Genomic DNA, 20,451 nt, shown 5'->3' with positions numbered 1-20,451 from the left:
AAACTAACAGGGAGTAGGATGTATTCTATTATTATTAACGACATTTAATTTGAACCTAGAAATAATCGTAAACCACAATTCTGGAAAATGTCATCAAAATACTTTTAATTCATGATGGCAAAGCACAAACAATGAATTTACCGATGTCTTTCTTTTTACTTTTTCTGCGAGGTAGCTGCATAATGAATACCACGCTGCGCAATATAACATAATTGTCAGCCAGAAATTGAATTGATGTTGATTCTTCTCACTATTATTGTACAATCCACTACCTGCCCAAAAGTGCATGGCCCAATTTTCAACACCTACTTCAAATATATAATAATGCATGCGTTACTAAAAGTCTAAAACTACTACGACATTAAAAGATAGTAATTCAATTTTATTATGGAGTTGAATTCCTACATCAGTACTACATGGAAACTCTGTGCCACTGGTAGTTTTCTTGGTTGCTTGATTGTTCTCTTTCTTTATAACCAAAGTTACCGAAGTTTAAGCTTTTCGGCAGCTAGAATCACCGTGTTAGACTTTGTTCCATTCGATGGTGCTGTGGCACCTATGCCAGCCATGCTTTTCAAGCCTCCCACACGTTACGTGAGTATGACCAATAAAACCTCCTCGGTCTATAATAAAAGTCTCGTGTCACTTAAAAACCTTGTCCAATCTACTAAAACTGTGTCGAATCTCATTGAGAAACGACCAGTGTCAACTTTATTAAACATTGTAACGATGCCAAGTGTCTCTATGGAGGAGTTAATAAATCCAACAAACAAGACCAGTGTACGGAATTGCAATATGTTTGATGGTAGATGGGTTTACAAGCCAGATGAGAGTCCTGATTATGATACCAATAGTTGTCCATTCGTTGAGGAGAAGATGAGTTGTAGAAAGAACGGAAGGCCCGATTTCGAGTATGAGAAATGGAAATGGGAAGCTAAAGACTGCAACATACCATTGTAAGTATATATAATGGAATTAAATAAGGTTAATTACTTGTAACTAAATTTTTCTTGTACTAATATATTTGTAATCGTACAAATATGCATGTTTTTCATTATTTAATCATTTTTTATGTCATTATTCATAGGTTTAACGGAAGAGACATGTTAGAAAGGGTAAGAAATAAAAGGGTAATTATTGTTGGTGACTCACTAAACAGAAACATGTGGCAGTCCCTCTCTTGCCTTTTATATACATCTATTCCTTCTTCTAGAGTTGAAGTTCATGCTGAGAGTCCAATGTATAAGGTGATGAAGGCTAAGGTAAATACAAATCGTGCTTATTGTGAACTAGTCTAGGGCGGTCTCTTAGGCCTATTTGGACAGATCTCTTTTACGACTTTATAGTGGTTCAATTTCCCATTAACGAGAATTGGTCATGCAAGTTTGTTTATTTATGTCGCGGCTGATTTCAGGATTATAATACCATTATCGAGTTCCATTGGAGCCCATTTCTAATTGAATTCGATGAAAATCATAAGAGTAGGAAGAAGGTTCTTGTGTTGGACCAGGTTTCATCCAATTCTAAACAATGGCGAGGGGCTGATGTTATGGTGTTTAATTCAGGGCATTGGTGGAGTCATACCGGAAAATTTAAAATGTGAGTAGCTAAAGTTATCTTTTTAATGGCTTATTTTGTCTTGATGCAAACAGTTTTTGATATTGTATTAGTTTTTTAAGTGATGATGAAATGTAGAGTAATTGAATTTTCTTACATTAAAGTAATTATTCTTTTAATTACTAACATAAGGGAACAACATATCAACTTATATTATTCCATCTTAAGCTATTTTCACTTCTACATAACTTATTTATTGCAAGTATTTTAAAACTTGCTATGGATGTAGCAAAACTAGAAGTTACCTCATGCAATGGCATGCATTACCATACATTAATATTCTATTATATTAGGGGATGCAAATTCTATTTTATGCTAGCTTTTCTCATGTTTTATTCTAGCAAACTCTCAAGGATACATATACGTACTCCATTTTTACGTGCCTAGATTTTGACTCATTTTCAATTTAAAACGAAGCACATTGTTGGCATTCTTGGCAAACATATTAAGCTATCTTAATAACCATCGACCTTCCCCATAATTTCTACACTTTTCCACTCACTATATTACGTTCAACGTGTTTAGGTATGAAAAGTTAAGTAGATGTAAGAAAAAAGTGGATAGAGTAAAAAAATATAGGTGGGTATAAAAGAAACAATGAGAATAATAAAAAAGACAATGTGTGAGTGAAAGTCCTTATGTAAGAGACCTAGTTAATGGGACCTAAAGGGTAAATAGTGTAAATTAAATGTTAAATGATATGAAGTATATTTTTTAATAGACTCCAAAATGAAAAGTGAGTCAAACATTCAAAATATGGGAGAACATAATTAATCTACATTCTTCATATGCTTGCTCCCCTTTTATTCCTCAATTACAATATCTTCCTTTATTTATTTTACGGAGTATACAAAAATTTCCTAAAAAGAGTATACCTTATGTGATCAAGTTTATCTTTCAAAAACCCTAAAAAATATATGTAATTTATTACAATATCACAATACTACATTATGCTCACTTTCCTTTTCATGCTTCCTTTCACTCTCATCTTATTTTATATTCGACCTTTACTTATATCTAGCTACCACCTTTATAAAATATATTTCCTCCTTATATTGATGATTTTTTTTGTATTAAAGTATAAACCAGATGTAATATAAACTCCATAATTTAAATATTTGATAATGCATGCATAAAATATTAAAAACTATGGATAAAATTAAAGTAGATAGTTTATTGTCCCATTAACGGGCTTACAAAATTATGATGTGAAACCTTATTTTGGGTGGATAGTTATATGGAGCATATTCAATCTTTCATTAAATCTCGCATTTACTAAGTGTGTCGTCGCATTTTGCAAGTTGCCGGCATAGTACATTCAACGTCATCGTCATTACATTTTGTACACATCTTTAATCATAAGAAAGTCTATATATTCCTTGAATCTTTTGTAGAATGTAAAATATAAAGACAAATAAATCTTTTGTATTTAAATCTTACGTAAAAGTTTATGGTATAAAACAAAAATGTTAAAAAGAAATACAAGTGGCTAAGTTGGGACCAAAATTTTGTAACATATATACATATTATTTCGTTAGTAATTGATGCAACCACTTTAACTTTATCCTACTATTGCACTCTCGCTCTATAGTACAAACTTTTATTTAATTATTATATAGTATTAGTAAAGAATGCTTCCCTTATTTCTAAGTAATTGCAACACTTACTTTATTATTAATCTGTTTTGAATACTCGTAACACTCTCTATTCTACTCCTCTCATTGTTTTAGAGTGTGTTCGGATTAAAGGATATTGAAAAAACGGGAGGAAGGGAAGGAAAATGGAGGGATGAAGTATCTTTTGTTTCGATAACAAATGAGGGATGAAGGGAATTGAAGGGGAGAGAAATGAAGGGATTAAATTATATATAAGAATTGATCAATCTCTTCAACAATAGAGAGATTGAAAGAATAATCATAATTACTCCCTCCCCTACCTTTCCCTTCTCTCCTCTTCCCCTCCCTCCCTTTCTTTTCCTTCCCTTTTCATAACCCAAACCAGCTGTTAAGTTTTATATGAAATCTAGACATTATTGGCAGTTTCAAACAATCTTCTAAATTCATTCTTATACATAAATAAACACAATTAAAAAGACTCTTGTTTGATTTGTCTCAACAAGACTTTTAGAATATCAAATTATTATATATAATTTTAACTAACATATAATTGAAGATTATAACTATATCCGCAGTAAAATATATATTTACATACACATATCAAAAGGAAATGAGAAAGATTTAATTGAATGAATGGATTGTTGTATTGATCGATGGATGTAAGAAAAATAATGAAATCAACAAATAAGAAAACCTATTTTCCGTGGTTTACTCACAATGAGTTATCTTTGTCTACAAACAAAGCAAGAAGAGAGTTTGTATTAATCTTTAGCGTCTAGGTTAAAGTCTAAATGAATTTATATAATATTCCCATAATATATTCTAACATTTTGTTCTAAAGTAGAGAGAAAAAGAGACCGGTAATACTAATTAAATCTTTACATCGTGTAGCTAGATTGGTAAGGCTAATAACATGAAAAAATGGAAATTTTATAAGAAACAACCTTGTAAAAGCCAAAATTATGAGAATCCACCTTTAAAAAGAATGTTGTAGCAAACCATCTTATAAATTATCTTTTGTTGCAATATACCACCTATGGCCACAACCCACAATACGTAATGTAAGTCATAGACATCGTTGTTGATTAATGAGCATGTGGTCATTTCTTGTATGTTGGTGGTAGTGACCCCGGTAAGTTGGACTTTGGGTAATCAGTGTCAGAGTTAATGGTCAACATCACATATTCCAGCAACATGTGGTAAATTGCAGCAAAGGTTTTTTTTTTTTTTTTTTTTTTTTTTTTTTTTTTTTAAGTAGTTCATTACAACATTTTTATAATGGTGGTTTCTCAAAATTTTTGGTTTTTATAATGTGATATCTACTAAAATTTCCAACAAATGTAAAACAAAAAAAAAATGTATTCTGATGACTATGAAACATAAAGGGGTGTGGAAGTTGGTGTGATGTTACTTATTTAAGCATAAAGGCTGAACAAAAATAAATGATTGCATTATGATGATCATGAAACATTAAGGTGTGCGGAAGTTGGGGTGATGATATTACTTATTTAAGCATATAATAATACATTACTCTAAATAGAGTTTTGCTCTGTGCATCATTGAGTTCTATTAATATCTAAAGTCTCTAGTACATTACTCTAAATTAAATAGAGTTTTGTTCTGTGCATCATTTAGTTCTAGTAATATATATATCAAGTCTCTAGTTAGTAACTTAGTACATTCATTACTCAAAATAGAGTTTTGTTCTGTGCATGAATCATGATACATGATTCTATGTACAAGTATTGTAAACCATGCAAAAGATTTAAAAATGTTAAAACTATTATAAAACGGAAGTATCCATTAATTACTCTGTAACGAAGTGTATAGCTAGTTATGTAACATTTTATGCATAACCCCGTCCCTTGATAGTCTTTTATGTTCCGAAAAGAAAATAGTAATTAACCTTACATATGCACATATTCAGGTGGGATTTAATTCAATACAAAGGATAACTACTAGAAGATATGCCAATAGAATTGGCATATGATTTGGGCATGAAAACATGGGCGGAATGGATTGAAGAAAACGTCGACCCCAAGAAAACAAGTGTGTTTTTTAGGAGCATTTCAGCAGTACACGTTGGAAAGCATTGGTGTTACAACTTAACTACACCTATCAAGGGTAACGATTCCTATAAATCCTCCTTTCCGAAATCACTAATCAATATTATCGAAAACACAATCAAATCAATGAATAAAACACTAGTGAAGTACTTGAACATCACCAAGCTTACGGAGTATAGAATTGATGCACATCCATCCGTGTATAGGAGCAGCTGGAAATGGAAGGTTTACACCACCAAATATAAAAGGTTTCTTCCATCCTATGCCGATTGTAGTCATTGGTGCCTTCCTGGATTACCCGATACTTGGAATCGATTACTTTATGCTTCTCTTTTTTTTGATACTTCAAAGAACATGTCAAGCTGGTAACAGATTTTCTTTCACTTTCATTGTTAATATTGTCATTTATTTAATTGAATGTCACACATTGAGGGGTGATAGGCCAATTAAGCATGATATGTACTAGCTAGATTGAAAAATCTGTATAAATCCACTTTTTGTTACAACCTTAGCCAGTTTTTTTTTTTTTTTCTCTTTTCTTTTCATTATAATTAAGTTTACGCACTTTTCATTTATACAACCGGTCATATATGTTATTTGGATTTGGTGGTGTAAACTGTAAAGCTTCCATTTCCAATGAATCTGCATGCTCTGGTGATAGAGGAAATTCATAATCATCAGGCTGAGTTGTAAACCTTGCAAATCTAGGGGCAATTTCGTACATTCGCACATTTAATGAAGGGTAGTGTCGTAACTACATGCATATGAATGGAAGACGGCACTGTGACATGGCAAAAGCGGAAGTTAGTCAAACTAACGTTCCCAAGTCAACATATTTTTCCTCCGACCCTCCATTACTCGGAAATTCGCCCCCAATTTCGAAACCCTAATATCCACATTCCTCAATTCCCCCAAATTCGAAACTATAATCTGAAACCTTGTTCGGAAACACCTGAAATTGAACCTTGCTGCAAAAATTGGAGGTTGAAGGTGTTCTCAATTACGAATTTTACCGGGATTAGAGTCGTCGAAGCGTAGCGGCAGTTGGGGCGGGGCTGGGGGCGGGGGCGGGGGGGGGGTGGGGAATCGTTTAGTCGATTCGGAAAATGGTGTAATCGACTTAAGGGAGTTTTTGAACAACAATTCGTACCTGGTACGTGGTTTGTACGATTAATTTATGTTATTTGGTAGTTGTATGTCGTCTTTGGACATCAATTGCTTTGACTGCTAGGTGAAGAAGTATTGTGATTATTAGCTGTTAGTGTAGTATGTGGCGAAATTATTGAGTAGGATTGTTAGTATAATTTACGGATTCTAAATGAATTGTGGTTGGTTTGTTAAATGAAAATTGTATTGGTTTTGTAGTGTTTTGAAATTGAAGAACTGTTATGTCCTCAGATGAAATGAAATTCCTGTTTCCAGCAATGTTTAAGGTAACGTGTAATTCCACACTGTAGTTGAGAATTATAGTTGATGTTGCGAATTGAGTTGAAAATGTTGTCGAAATCTGAACTTGTAGGATGACAGTTTAAGTGTGGGTGGGCGAGTGAAAGCCAAAGGTGAATTCTAAAGGAGTTTTTCAAGTCTCGGTCAAAGGTAATTTGTAATTTGAGAAAATTCATGTTGTGGTTAATCAAATTTGTGAGCAAGACGCAGTTAGATGTAATGGTTGTTTTCTATTGTTACAGCCACCTAATATGAATTGCCGGGTTGAGAGCTTTGCAAGGATATGTCAAATGTTTGACTCCCGTCACAGACGGTGGGTTACTGAAATGGGATTTGCTGGATTGTTACATCTGTCTGGTACGGTGACATGCATCTTCCAAGGCAGTTGGGGTATTGGCTAATGACCCAAATAGATTCGTTCAATAAGAAGCTTATTACCCCAGATGGTAAGTGTTTAAGGTTATCTAGAAATTAAGTGCATTGGGTTCTTGGCATCCCTAATGGGTCAAAGATGGTGCCGTCATACACAACATTAAAACATGTTCAGCGTGACAAGGTTAACCTAATACTGTCAAAGTATGGTAAAACACGGAAGAACAGGGAAGAACATGGGATGTACGAGTCTGTTGGAATTCCAGTATATCCTGAGTTTATGGAGAGGCTAGAGTGGGAAGAACACGAGGAGGAAGAATTCAAGACATTGTTCCTATTGCTTGCACTGGAAATGTTGTTATGTCCTGCGTTGTCTTCCAGGTTGGCAACTGATTTGGTTCCTGCCCTGACTTGTTCTGTGGATTCTGTTCAATACGATTGGTGCACGCTGGTTATGTCTAAGCTTCTTCAAAGTGTGAGGTCCTTTGCCCGGCAATTCTATTCATATGGCCATGCTGGTGGATGGGGAGGATGCATTTTATTTGCTGTGGTACAATAGGTTATATGCTGTTTTTACATTCATGTTGATTGATGTACTACCTGATTCTTTCATAATAATAAGTTGTTTGTTGATCAGGTTTTTTACTTAGATAGACTTGATAGAGAGGCTGTAGATTGGGGCAATTTTCCTAGGCTTAAGGTGTGGATTATGAAAGAGATTTCGCTCGCTAGTAAGGAAGATAAATCACTGATGGGGGGTGATTATGGATGTGCAGGGGTATGTACTATGTCAGTATTGTTGTGAATTCTGTTGTGGCTTACTAGTTGTGAATTCTGTCTTATGTATTTGTAGTTGCTTTAAGCTGATTTGTCCCAGTGTTGTTCACACAGACTTTGGATGTTGCTTATGGCGAGACTAATCCAAGGCAAGCCAGAGATACGGATGGCCCGGGTGTGGAAACTCAGGTACCCTTTAACCCTTTAGAGGCAGTTGTCAAATTTGGGCTAAAAAATGATTAATTGTTGTTAGTTTTTTGTGATGGTTGTGCTTGATGATGACATTCCAGGCACGGGTAACCGAAAACGAAGGCACGGAGCAACATCATCAAAGTTTCCCCATTCCAAAGTTGACAAGGGCGAGGGAATGGTTTGTAGTAACATCAAACTACATTTGGAAGAAATGGTTCCAAGTGTGTCCCTGGGCAAAACTACACTTGGGTATGATGCTACACGTTGTAAAGTAGATGATTTGTGGAGGTAAAAGCAATTCAATATGTTGTATATTACTTTATTCATCATTTACAAAGTTTGCTTGTGTTTGTGAGCTTAATTTTATGTAATTCCAGGTTGATATCAAAGGGGTCCTTGGCTTTGCTTAGAAGAATGACCTCCATGGTAAGTTCTACACCTGCACATTCCCTATGTGAATTGTTAATATTATGGATTGTGAAATCAATCTGCCTTTAATGTTAACAGCTACTGAGGGGTGGTACCTGGATGTTGATTGGTGGTTTACCAGTATTGTTAGCTTCTGTGTTGGTGAGTTGAATTTCGTCCAGTACTTTTGTATCTGCTGCGTGATGTGTTCACCTTAATTAAGAGTGATTTTCAGTGTTGTGGGTTGTCTTTATAGGTTGACGTTGTTCCTTTTGGTGGAGGTCGCGATGCAAAAACAGTTGTTCTCCCTTCATTGGCCAATTTTATTGACAATCCTAGTTGTCGTGTGTTAGCGGTTGTGTCTGAGGTTAGTTTAGGGTGTTGGTGTATTTGCACTGTAGGTGAATGTATGTGTAACTGGATTTTTGTCTTAGCAGTAATGGATTTTATTTTGGTTTCAAGTTCTTCTCCCAGATTGTAACGATGCTCTAAACTGCGAACCTACATTGTTCCGAATTTGTATTGCGTTGAAATCAAATCTCCCTTTGGAAATTGAAAAGAATGGTGTCCTTCCAACAAGTGTATTATTCCGATAGAGGGTTCAGAATTATTAGAAAGCTAATACTTCGGTAAGGTCAAGTGATCGGAATGCCTAAATGGAGGCCGCTTCCGATCAGTAATATTTATGTACAATTAATGTTACAGCTTAATCTTGACTGAACGCTTCATGTCGAACCCAATCGAACGATTGATCTGAGACGACGAATAAATCTGAAAGATTTAATGAGTCGTCAAAGTTTTACGAACAAAGACGTCGGATATCTAGCTTAGAGCGTCGCAAGTCGAGTCGAATTTAGAATTCGACGAGACGTGAAATCAATCAATTTACAAGTTCGAGTTAGGGTCGTAGCCTCGCATTGACCTAGCCATGCGATGGGTAGGCTATCTCGAGCTAGCATGTGCATCGCTATGCTAGCCATAAGCCTAGCATGCTAGGCGTGCTAGGGCCATGCATGCTAGCTAGCCATCGCAAGCATCACAGCCTTGCGTACGTGCTAGCATGCCATGCGTCCAGCCATCGCAAGGCTAGGCCTTGCTAGCATGCTAGGCGTTGGCGCTGGCGCAAAGCATAGCCTAGCACTGCTCGCAAGCATCGTAGCCATGCACCTAGCCTTCGCAGCCAAGCACCATGCGTGCTAGCTGGGACAGGCATTGCTGCACACCATGCGTGCTGGGCCTCGCACAGCAGCAGCTCAGTGCTTCGTAGCATTGCAAGCAACACGCACCAGCCAGCAAGGTGCTAGGCATGCTTGGCTGTGCGTGTGTGCTAGCAGCAGCAGCACGTTGTGCCTTGCATAGCAGCAGCGCCCAACATGTGTGGCTCGCTAGCAGCACGCATACACTGGCTGGCTGCGGCTGGCTGTGCGAGTGTGCTAGCTGGCTGGCTAGCCCAGCCTTGGTGCTAGGCGCCAGCTGGCAGGCTGTCAGCCAACCACTTTGCATGGTGGTCTGGTTTTGCTAAGAGGGGACCACTGCTTGGTCATTGCCTTGGGGAGCAAGGTAGGTTGGTCCCCTCCCTTGGTGGTCCGCACCTTCTCCCTCTCCTCTTTTTGCCACTTGTAACTTGGTGATTGAATTGCAATTTTATTTTTGTTTTGATTAAAATAAAATGGGAAAATTGCAAATCTCCCACATTGATTGAGAATGGGAATTCAAGGTTCATTTCCATATAAATACCAAGGCTTTAGGATTTGGGAAGAACACTTGAGTGGAACTAAAAAGGCATCTCCTTTGGAAAGTGAGAAAACCTTAAGTTCGTAAAACTCTAGTTTTTATTGGTCAAGTCCCAACTAACCTTTGGGACTAGGACCGTTCGGGTCGGGTTCGTGGGTACGAGCCGTTAGAGACCTTCGCATTTGCGGGGTTCAAGTTTTGAAGTAAGAGCTCGGGATTCGAGCAAAGCACGCACCAAGGGTAAGAATGTCTTTTCCTTTTCTCTCTTAATTGTTGTTTAATTTGTGATTATATGCTTAGTTGCCTTAATTAGTGGGCGGGTCTTGGGCGGGTTTCACATTCGCGTAGAGTCAGACTCTACGAAACCCAACATCGGTATTGGAGCCGCGCTCACTTTAATTTTTGTAACAAATAGTTAATTAAGGTGATTTAAAATGGATTTAAATTTCTGGTTGTGCTTTCTAATTGGATTAGAAGTTCGTTTTAATTAGTTTTAATCTCGTATTTTTTCTAATTTTGGCTGACGAACCCAGATTTCGACTCAAAAATAGTGATTTTTGGGTGGAATCGATGTTCTAAATCGTTTCTGACCCTTTCAGAATTGTCCATAAGCCAAAATGCACCTGGAAATATGTTTTTCGAGGGGTTTTTCGTTTTTGACGAAAATTTTTAAATCTTTTAACCTTGACTAATGATTGCATGTTGAAGGTAGATTAAATGTATGGTTGCATCCCTAATCTACTGCAATTATAAACCTCATTAAGCATGTTTATGAAGTCATAATTGGTGCTTAATTTGGTATGTTCATTTTTCACATAAACTTGATTTTTTCATATTGTTGCAAATTAATTGCTTCAAGTATGTATGTTTATGATGAACTTGTAATTTTTTAAGCCCTAAATATTTCAAAAATCCAATATTTAATTGTTTATTTGGTTGGAACTTTAATTGCTAAATTCCATGTTGAACTAAATTTTGGATTTAATTATTTTGTGTTGATTAAAATCCTTAAAGTTCAAAACTTGTGATTGATTTTTGATTAATCTTCATATTGGAAGATGTAATTTTTCATTTATACACAAGTTAAAGTTGGAAAATTTTCATTGGATGAATGGGTTTATTTTTCCAATCCCATTATTTAGTCAAATCTCATTATTAATTTATATTTTGTTGAATTAATTATGAGCGTAGCCCTTCAATTTTTGTAGCATAAAGAAAGACCTAAATTGTTTTAAGAATGTTTCTTGAATAATTTAGGCTTGTGCACCATTAAAAAATAAATAAAAAAAAATAAAAAATTAAGTTGGAGTTGTTTTAATTTCATTTTTGCCCTAAATTGATTCTAAAATAAATTTAGAATTAATTTTATGTCACAAGTATAACGGGATTAAAATCCCAAGAAAAAGCACGCAAATTGAGGCAAAAACACCCAAGCGCCGCCAAGGCTAGCCGGGCTGCTCACGTAGCCCACATGTGGCTGCCTTAGGTGCACATAAAGGTGCTCCACCTCGAACTGTTGTTGCTGCTGTGTGGCTAGGCTTATATGCGCTGCTGTGTGCGTGGTGCGTGGTGGATGGCTGCTGGCCATGCTTGTGCGTGCTGCTGGGCAGCAAGGCAGCAAACCCCAGCAAGCCAGCCACTCGCCTGACAGCGCCAACAAGCAGCCAGCATACGCAGCATGCGCAACAAGCTGCTGGTGCTAGCAAGCGTGGCATGCGTTGCTGGGCAAGCATGCCAGCACCCAGCACATGCAGCCGCATCTCTAAAGTGCTGTTAAGCAGCCATGGTGCGCATCCCACGATTTTTTGGGTGGGTCGATTTCTTGCTTGAATTGGGCTATCGTTTTTTGCAATATTTTGCCATTTTAATTTTATTTAATTATTTTAACGAGGCTAGGCCTCGGTTTTTTCGGCTTTTGCAAAATTTTAATTTTGACAAAATTTGGGTTAACCGGCTTAATTAATTGGATTAATTAAGTTGGATGCGGAATTTAGTGGGAGCTTCGTTAATTGCATGAACTAATTGCGTCTTAATCACATAAAATGTTAAACAACTTTGACTAGTTTTAATTAGGCACGTTAATTGGATTAACCACCTAAGTTAGTTACAAGTTCGCGCGCGTTATGCATTGTTACTTGTTTTTCGTTGTAAAATGCATGGGTCATTCACATATAGTGAATGGATGAATGGAAGATATATTGTTTCACAGGTTTCGTGAAAATGGCAACTAGTGGGGCCCGATTAGGATGGTAAATACGGACTGCGATCTGTTATGTATTTTTGTAAATCTAAATACGTTTGGCGTACCGTTACGTATTTTTGTACCTTAAAATTTAGATTAATCGTAGTCGTAGTAGCTAGTAATTTTATTTTGGCGGAGATGTCTCAAGACAGCGTTTCTATGAAGATGAGCCAAGATGAAGACTCTTGAAGATTTGAAGATTTCAAGGGGTCATGCTAGTTGCCAAATGCATTTTATTTCATGTTTTCTATATATAATTGTTCTTATATATGTGAATGATATGTTAGGTGCATGTTTAGGATTTCAAATATTGCGATGATTAATTAAGTTCACTTAAATCAACCAACATAGAAACCCTAGGTCCCTAAAATATTGAGCTAAAATATGCCATTCTAAGAACAACACTTACCGAACTAATGCGCGTATGTGATGGGCTACGCCAAAGCGAGGCATCACTACTTCCCTAGGAACGTAAGGTATACTAGGTATACAAGTTGTCTTGGTTAACCTCAGCGATATCGGTAAGGAGGCCTTAAATGTCGTGGCAATGGAGATAAAATGTCAAGGAAGCATTAGTTGCGACGTTTTATCGAACCAAGAGCAGCTTGGAGCTATTAGCAATTGGATTTCTTACCCTAAAATATTAAGTGTTAAGACAAGCCAAAGTATGCTTAATCACTTTTTGATTTTTGGGATCTTGGAATCATTTTATTCTCTCCTAAAAGGGACTAATGTTAATGCGTGGATAAAATGCTCAATAAGATTGAAAATTCGCATGAACGCTTTAAATTTCAAACTTATTGGTTTATGAATGGTTTTTTCATTTCAAATTCTTTCAACTGTAGAAACATGTCTGCAAGTAACTCAAACAACCAGTTTTCATTATGCTCAATTCTCGACAAAGAGAAGTTGAGTGGGCCAAATTTTCTTGATTGGCAAAGGAATTTACGTACTGTTCTCAAGCAAGAACAAAAGGAATACGTCCTTGATGAGGAAATGCCCGACACTCTCAATGAGGAGGTCACCCAGGTTGCCCTTAACCGATGGCAAAGTGCCAATCAGGATGTCAAGTGCATCATGTTGGCCACTATGTCTCCGGACCTTCAAAAGACTTTCTTTGAAAATGAGACGGCTTTTGAGATCATTTCTGAAATTCAAAATATGTTTCAAGAGCAGGCCTAAACTGAAAGGTTCGTAACCCACAGGAAGACCCTTGAGAGCAAGCTCAAGAAAGGAGAGCCAGTCAGCCCGCATGTTCTTAAAATGATTGGATTGTTTGAGAACATAGAAAGGCTCGATGTTGGGTATTCGACCGAGATGGCAATTGACATCATTCTCCACTCGTTACACAAAGGCTATGATCAGTTGAAGATGAAGTATAATATGCACAACATGGAGAAAACTCTCACCGAGCTTCATGGTAAGTTGAAGCAGGTCGAGCAAACCCTCAAAGATGAGGGAAGCATGACATGCTGCTCATGGTGAGAAAGGGCAAGCTTTTTAAGCGCTCGGGCAAGAAGAGAAGCTTTAAAGGGAAAAAGAAGAAGAATTTTCCGCCTAAGTCAAGTGTTGCTAAGAGTGGCAAGGACAGGAAGGTAGCCTCTTCTAAATCTGATTCTGAATGTTTCTATTGCAAGAATAAGGGACATTGGAAGTGGGATTGCCTCAAATTCAAGGAAGATAGGAAGAACGACACCGTTACTTCTTCATCAGGTATTTTTGTTATAGACTTAAACATCGCTAGCAAAACATCATGGGTATTAGATACCGGATGTGGCTCACACCTTTGTTCCAATGCTCAGGGACTAAGGATAAATAGAAGGCTAGAGAAGGGAGAGGTCGAGCTTCGGGTCGGCAATGGAGCAAGGATGTCTGCCGTATCCGTTGAAACTCTCAGTTTGTCTTTGCCCTCTGGGCTTGTTTTAGAACTTGACAATTGCTATCATGTTCCTAGAGTTAGCAAAAACATTATTTCAAATTTGGCGTTGGACGCCAAAGGTTTTGAATTTCGAATTAAAAACAATAGTTGTTCATTTTATTTTGATAATGTTTTATATGGTAAGGCATATTCAGAAAATGGACTTTATGTGCTTTCTTTAGACAAACAAGTTTATAACATTAATGATACTGCCAAAAGGGCTAAGACCATCGAGTCGAATCAAACCTACTTGTGGCATTGTCGTCTTGGCCACATTAACGTCAAACGCATCAAGAAACTTTTTCGAGAAGGTGTTCTTGGCTCATTCGACTTGGAGTCATTTGAAAATTACGAAGGATGTCTATTAGGCAAGATGATAAAGCAGCCATTCTCCAAGTTGGGAGAAAGGGAAAGTAACTTATTGGGTCTAACACATACGGATGTATGTGGACCAATGAGTACACCCGCAAGGCAAGGTTATCGATATTTTATTACCTTCACCGACGACTATAGTAGATATGGTTATGTCTACCTTATGTCGAACAAATCTGAATCTTTTGAGAAATTCAAAGAATTGCAGAGTGAAGTTGAAAATCAACTTGGCAAGAAAATAAAAGCACTTCGATCGGATCGAGGTGGCGAGTATTTGAGCCATGAATTCGACGATCACTTGAAAGAAAATGGTATTCTTTCAGAGTTGACACCTCCCGGAACTCCACAATGGAACGGAGTATCTGAACGGAGGAATCGAACCTTGTTAGACATGGTTCGATCAATGATGAGTCTTAGTGAACTTCTTATCTCTTTCTAGGGACACGCACTTCTAACTGCGGCACTAACACTGAACCGTGCTCCGTCAAAAGCGGTCGAAAAGACTGTATATGAATTATGGACGAAGAAACTTCCGAGGTTGTCTTTGCTTAAGATTTGGGGTTGCGAAGCATATGTCAAGAGATTAATTTCTGACAAATTCACCGAAAATCAGACAAGTGTTTCTTTGTGGGCTACCCAAAAGAAACCAAGGGGTATTACTTCTACAATAAATCCGAGAACAAAGTGTTTGTTGCTCGTGATGGTGTCTTTTTGGAGAAGGAATACCTTTCCAAAATGAGAAGTGGGAGGAAAATCAAACTCGACGAAGTTCGAGAGGTAGAGCAACAATGTCAACATGACAAAGCTGACAATCAAAGTGCTTTAGAAGCAGCTGTTGACATTGGTACGAGTCAAACCGACAATGCAAATGCTCAACCTATTATCCTGCGTAGGTCGCAACGGCTAAGATCTCAACCAGACAGATACCTTGGTATTGTCTTAACCGAAGATCAAGACATCCTAGTTATGGATGGAGATGAGCCAGCGACATACAAACAAGCTATGACGAGCCCCGACTCTGCTAAATGGTAAGAGGCCATGAAATCCGAGATGGACTCCATGTCTGAAATTCAAGTCTGGGACTTGGTTAATTGGCCTGAAGGTTACACACCTATCGGTTGCAAATGGATTTTCAAATTGAAAACAGACAAAGATGGAAATGTATCTATATACAAAGCTAGACTAGTGGCAAAAGGTTACAGGCAAATTTACGGAGTTGATTATGATGAAACCTTTTCGCCAGTTGCAATGCTTAAGTTATTACGATTATGAAATATGGCAAATGGATGTCAAAACCGCCTTCCTTAATGGGATTTTGGAAGAAACTATGTATATGACACTGCCGGAAGGTTTTGCTGATCTAAGCAATGCCGGGAAGGTATGCAAGCTTAAGAAGTCCATTTATGGACTAAAGCAGGCAAGTAGAAGTTGGAATCTACGATTCGATGAAGGCATTAGTAAGTTTGGTTTTATCAAGAATACAGATGAGTCTTGTGTCTACAAGAAGGTCAGTGAAAGTGACATCGCATTTCTAGTCTTATATGTCGACGACATATTACTCATTGGAAACAGCACTAAACTGTTAGAGTCCGTAAAGGGCTGGCTCAGAAAGTGCTTTTCAATGAAGGAGTTGGGAGAGGCACTATAAATATTGGGCATCAAGATCTATAGGGATAGATCTAAGAGGATGATTGGATTGAGCCAAAGTACTTATATAGATAAGGTACTGGAACGATTCAACATGGAAGGGGCCAAGAGAGGGCACCTACCCATGTCCCATGGCATAGCTCTCAGCAAGAAACAGTGTCCACAGGCACCTGATGAGCGAGAGAGAATGAGTCAGATTCCATATGCTTCGCTTATTGGATCGATCATGTATGCCATGATATGTACTAAGCTGGATGTATCGTATGCCTTGAGTGCTACGAGCCGATACCAATCAGACCCAAGAGAGGCGCATTGGACTGCGGCTACGAATATCCTAAAGTATCTGAAAAGGAACAAGGATAAATTCCTGGTCTATGGTGGTTGTAATGATTTGGTTGTTGAAGGTTATACTAACGCGAGCTTCCAGACTGACAGAGATAACTCCAAGTCGCAGTCGGGGTACATATTCTGCCTTAATGGAGGAGCGTTTAGTTGGAAGAGTGCTAAGCAAAGCACCACTGCTGATTCTACAACTGAAGCCAAATACTTGGCAGCTTCGGAAGCAACTAAGGAGGCAGTTTGGATTCGTAATTTCATTGGTGAACTTGGTGTTGTACCCTTAATTAAGGGTCCAATAGATCTCTATTGTGATAACAATGGAGCTATTGCTCAGGCCAGGGAACCAAGGGAACATCAGAAGGTCAAACATGTCAAGCGGCGATTTCACATGATAAGGGAATGAAAATCCGAGGGTGAAATCAGAATTTGTAAGATTGGAACGGACGACAATGTAGCCGATACTTTGACTAAACCTTTGTCTCAAGTGAAGCACAACAAGCACGTTGAGGCAACGGGAATTAAGCATATTGGAGATTGGCTTTGATTTCCCTGTATAGATGTTTTAATTAAACTCGATGTCTTAATGTAAAACACTATGTTGAACCATTCAATTTTGCAGCAATTAAATTTTCTGCAATTTTATGATTACTCCATATCTATTTAATTGTGGTTTAGAATTAAATTATGAGTCCATTCGATTTCTGAGAATTTTCAAAACAGGATATCAAGACCATGTCTTGGATAAAGAAACACCTGTTAAGTGAACATTGAATATTTTAATCGAAAATTATCCCTAATCGAGGTCATTTAAACGATGGACGATTAAATTAACGGCTATTTCATAAAATGCCACTGAGTAATTTCGAAATTCACCAAATGCCATCGAACTTTTCCAAATTCACCAAATGCCACCGAGTTTTAACAAAATTCACCAAATGCCATTAATGACTGACAACCGTTAGTTGACCGTTAGTGGACCCCATCACTTGCCACGTGTCACTTTCTAATTGGTCCATTTTTTAAAAAAAAAGTAATTAAACAAAAATTATAAAAAAAAGTTAAAAAAATTTTAAAAAAAATTAAAAATAGTAAAATACTTTAAAAAATTAATAAATTAAAAAAAAAAACAAAAAAAAAATTTTGTTGCCACCACCAGCCAGCCCACGAAGCCGCCACTGCACCCTTTTCCGCCGGGGCTAGAACTGGCAGGCGCGCCGGCGACCCTTCCCCTAGCCTTATCCCGTCGCAACCCCCTCCCCTAACCCATCGCAGCCCCTTCCTCTCCCCTTTCCCGTCGCATCCCCCTCCCCTTTCCCGTCACAGCCCCCCTCCCCTTCCCCTCTCCCCGTCGGAGCTCACCGTTGACGCCAATAATTTGCCACCCCTTAATGCCGGCATCTGCCCCAACTCCGCCGGTTTCCCCCTTCCCTCGCCTAACCGTCGCCCACTGTTACCCCCCCCTTCCCGCCGGCCAATTGCCCAGCCACGCACGAAACCCCGTTTCATTTTCTCTCTCCTCTTAATTTCCCCCGGCCACTAAATCCGGCGACCTGTGCGCCGCCGCTCGCGAAACTCCTTTGGAATGAATCCCTTCCCTACTCCCAAAAACACGTAACCTACCCTTGAAACCCCCGTTTTCGTTGGTGGGTTTTTGGGGTTTTGACTAGTGGCTGCGATTTAGGGGTTACAGTGGTTGCGTGGGGTTTCGGGGAAGGGGGAAAACGCCGACTCAAGGGATGGGGGGAGACGCGACGGGCTGGGCTATGGTGGTGGAGGTTAGGGTGGATCGGTGGGGTGGCGGGTTGGGCTGTAGTGGTGGAGGTTAGGGTGGATGGGGGAAGGGGAAGCTGGGTGGGCAGTCACGGAGGAGGTGGTGGCTGCCACCTCTTAATTTTTTTTTTTTTTTTGTAATTTTTATTTATTTTAAATTTTTTTTTACTTTTTTTAAAAGTTTTTAATTTTTATTTTTGTTATTTTTTTAATTTTATTAAAAAAATATATATATTTTTAAAACGGACCAATCAGAAGGTGACACGTGGCAAGTGGTGGGGTCTAACTAACGGTCAACTAACGGACATTGACGGTCAACTAACGGAAATGGCATTTTGTGAATTTTGTTAAAACTCGGTGGCGTTTGGTGAATTTGGAAAAGTTCGATGGCATTTTGTGAATTTCGAAATTACTCAGTGGAATTTGGTGAAATAGCCGTTAAATTAATAACCCCTTAAGATTTGTGTGTAGTATGATTTATAGCGCCGTTTCTTGTGCTACAAGGACATGATAGTCATAAATCATTTGCACAGGTACTAGTTTGGAACTGTACCGGATAGACGTATGAGACTACTTTAAGAGATATCAAATCATCATAAGTATATTTCTCACTATAGCTATCGAAACCTTTTTCCTCGACCATGAGTATTGCAAGTTCTCCTGTTTGAGTACTAGTCGTTTTGATGTTGTCAAAACCTGCCGTAAATGGGGATTATAATGGCAACACTCAGGCTACTAGTTCCTCTCAATAAGGGAAGCTTATAGTACAAGACTGGGAATGTCCCCTTATTAACAATAGGGAATATGTTTTTGTTGTTTACAAGGCCTCTCGAAGAGCGAGACTGTGAAAATGCATGGCCGTGCTCAAATGGATTTTAGAAATCATCTGTTTATTGACAGTCAAACTCGGGAATCGAGAAACACTTCTGGATGTAATAAGGATGACGAATATTCTTACCTTATAGTTCATGAAGAGACATTAAGCGACATAGGAAAAGGGCTATACACAAATTGCACACTTGTCCGGAAGGACAAGTGGGAGATTGAAAGGAATGGTGTCCTTCCAACAAGTGTATTATTCCGATAGAGGGTTCAGAATTATTAAAAAGCTAATTATTCAGTAAGGTCAAGTGATCGAAATGCCTAGGTGGAGGCCGCTTCCAATCAGTAATATTAATGTACAATTAATGTTACAGCTTAATCTTGATTGAACCCTCGGGTCGAACCCAATCGAACGACTGATCCGAGACGACGAATAAATTCGAAGGATTTGATGAGTTGTCAGATTTTTACGAACAAAGACGTCGGATATCGAGCTTAGAGCGTTCGAGACTGAGCGTTCGAGACTGAGCGTCGCAAGTCGAGTCGAATTTAGAATTTGACGAGACGTGAAATCAATCAAGTTAGAGCTAGCATGTGCATCACAATGCTAGCCGCAAGCCTAGCATGCTACACGTGCTAGGGCCATGCATGCTAGCTAGCCATCGCAAGCATCGTAGCGTTGCGTACGTGCTAGCATGCCATGAGCCCAGCCATCGCAAGGCTAGGCCTTGCTAGCATGCTAGGCGCTGGCGCAAAGCATAGTCTAGCACTGCTCGCAAGCATCGCAGCCATTGCGTGCTTGCTAGCGTGCTGGCAGCTAGCCATCGCAGCCAAGCACCATGCGTGCTAGCTGGATCAGGCATCACTGCACACCATGCGTACTCGGCCTCGCATAGCAGCAGCTCAGTGCTTCGCAGCATCGCAAGCAACACGCACCAGCCAGCAACGTGCTAGGCATGCTGGGTTGTGCGTGTGTGCTGGCAAGCAGCAGCAAGCTGTGCCTCGCATAGTAGCAGCGCCCAGCATGTGTGGCTCGCTAGCAGCACGCATGCACTGGCTGGCTGCGGCTGGTTGTGCGAGTGTGTTGGCTGGCTTGCCAGGCTGCCCAGCCTT

General features: G+C 38.7%; 1 protein-coding gene and 1 pseudogene across 4 annotated transcripts; both read left to right on the top strand.

Annotated features, from left to right (window-relative positions):
- Positions 1 to 329: 329 nt before the first annotated feature.
- On the top strand, positions 330 to 5,712 carry LOC110739527 (annotated as a pseudogene).
- Positions 5,713 to 6,371: 659 nt separating this feature from the next.
- Positions 6,372 to 9,053, top strand: LOC110739472. Of its 4 annotated transcripts, none has more exons than XR_002514827.1 (10): positions 6,372 to 6,452; positions 6,665 to 6,732; positions 6,819 to 6,895; positions 6,988 to 7,676; positions 7,755 to 7,895; positions 8,009 to 8,083; positions 8,185 to 8,374; positions 8,464 to 8,512; positions 8,594 to 8,656; positions 8,751 to 9,053. XR_002514827.1 is itself a non-coding variant. In XM_021919917.1 (10 exons), exons 4-7 carry the CDS (start codon positions 7,257 to 7,259, stop codon positions 8,359 to 8,361), a joined length of 804 nt encoding a protein of 267 aa, XP_021775609.1. In that variant the 5' UTR covers positions 6,372 to 6,452; positions 6,665 to 6,732; positions 6,819 to 6,895; positions 6,988 to 7,256; the 3' UTR covers positions 8,362 to 8,374; positions 8,464 to 8,512; positions 8,594 to 8,656; positions 8,751 to 9,053. The 4 variants fall into 4 exon arrangements, 3 of the variants coding, with proteins under 3 accessions (XP_021775609.1, XP_021775612.1, XP_021775610.1); XM_021919917.1 differs by having other exon boundaries at positions 6,988 to 7,667; XM_021919920.1 differs by having other exon boundaries at positions 6,988 to 7,667; positions 8,730 to 9,053.
- Positions 9,054 to 20,451: the final 11,398 nt, after the last annotated feature.

This window comes from Chenopodium quinoa, unplaced genomic scaffold, assembly GCF_001683475.1.
Source record: "Chenopodium quinoa cultivar QQ74 unplaced genomic scaffold, ASM168347v1, whole genome shotgun sequence".
NCBI lineage: Eukaryota > Viridiplantae > Streptophyta > Magnoliopsida > Caryophyllales > Amaranthaceae > Chenopodium > Chenopodium quinoa.
This window is presented reverse-complemented; position numbering and strand designations above follow the sequence as displayed.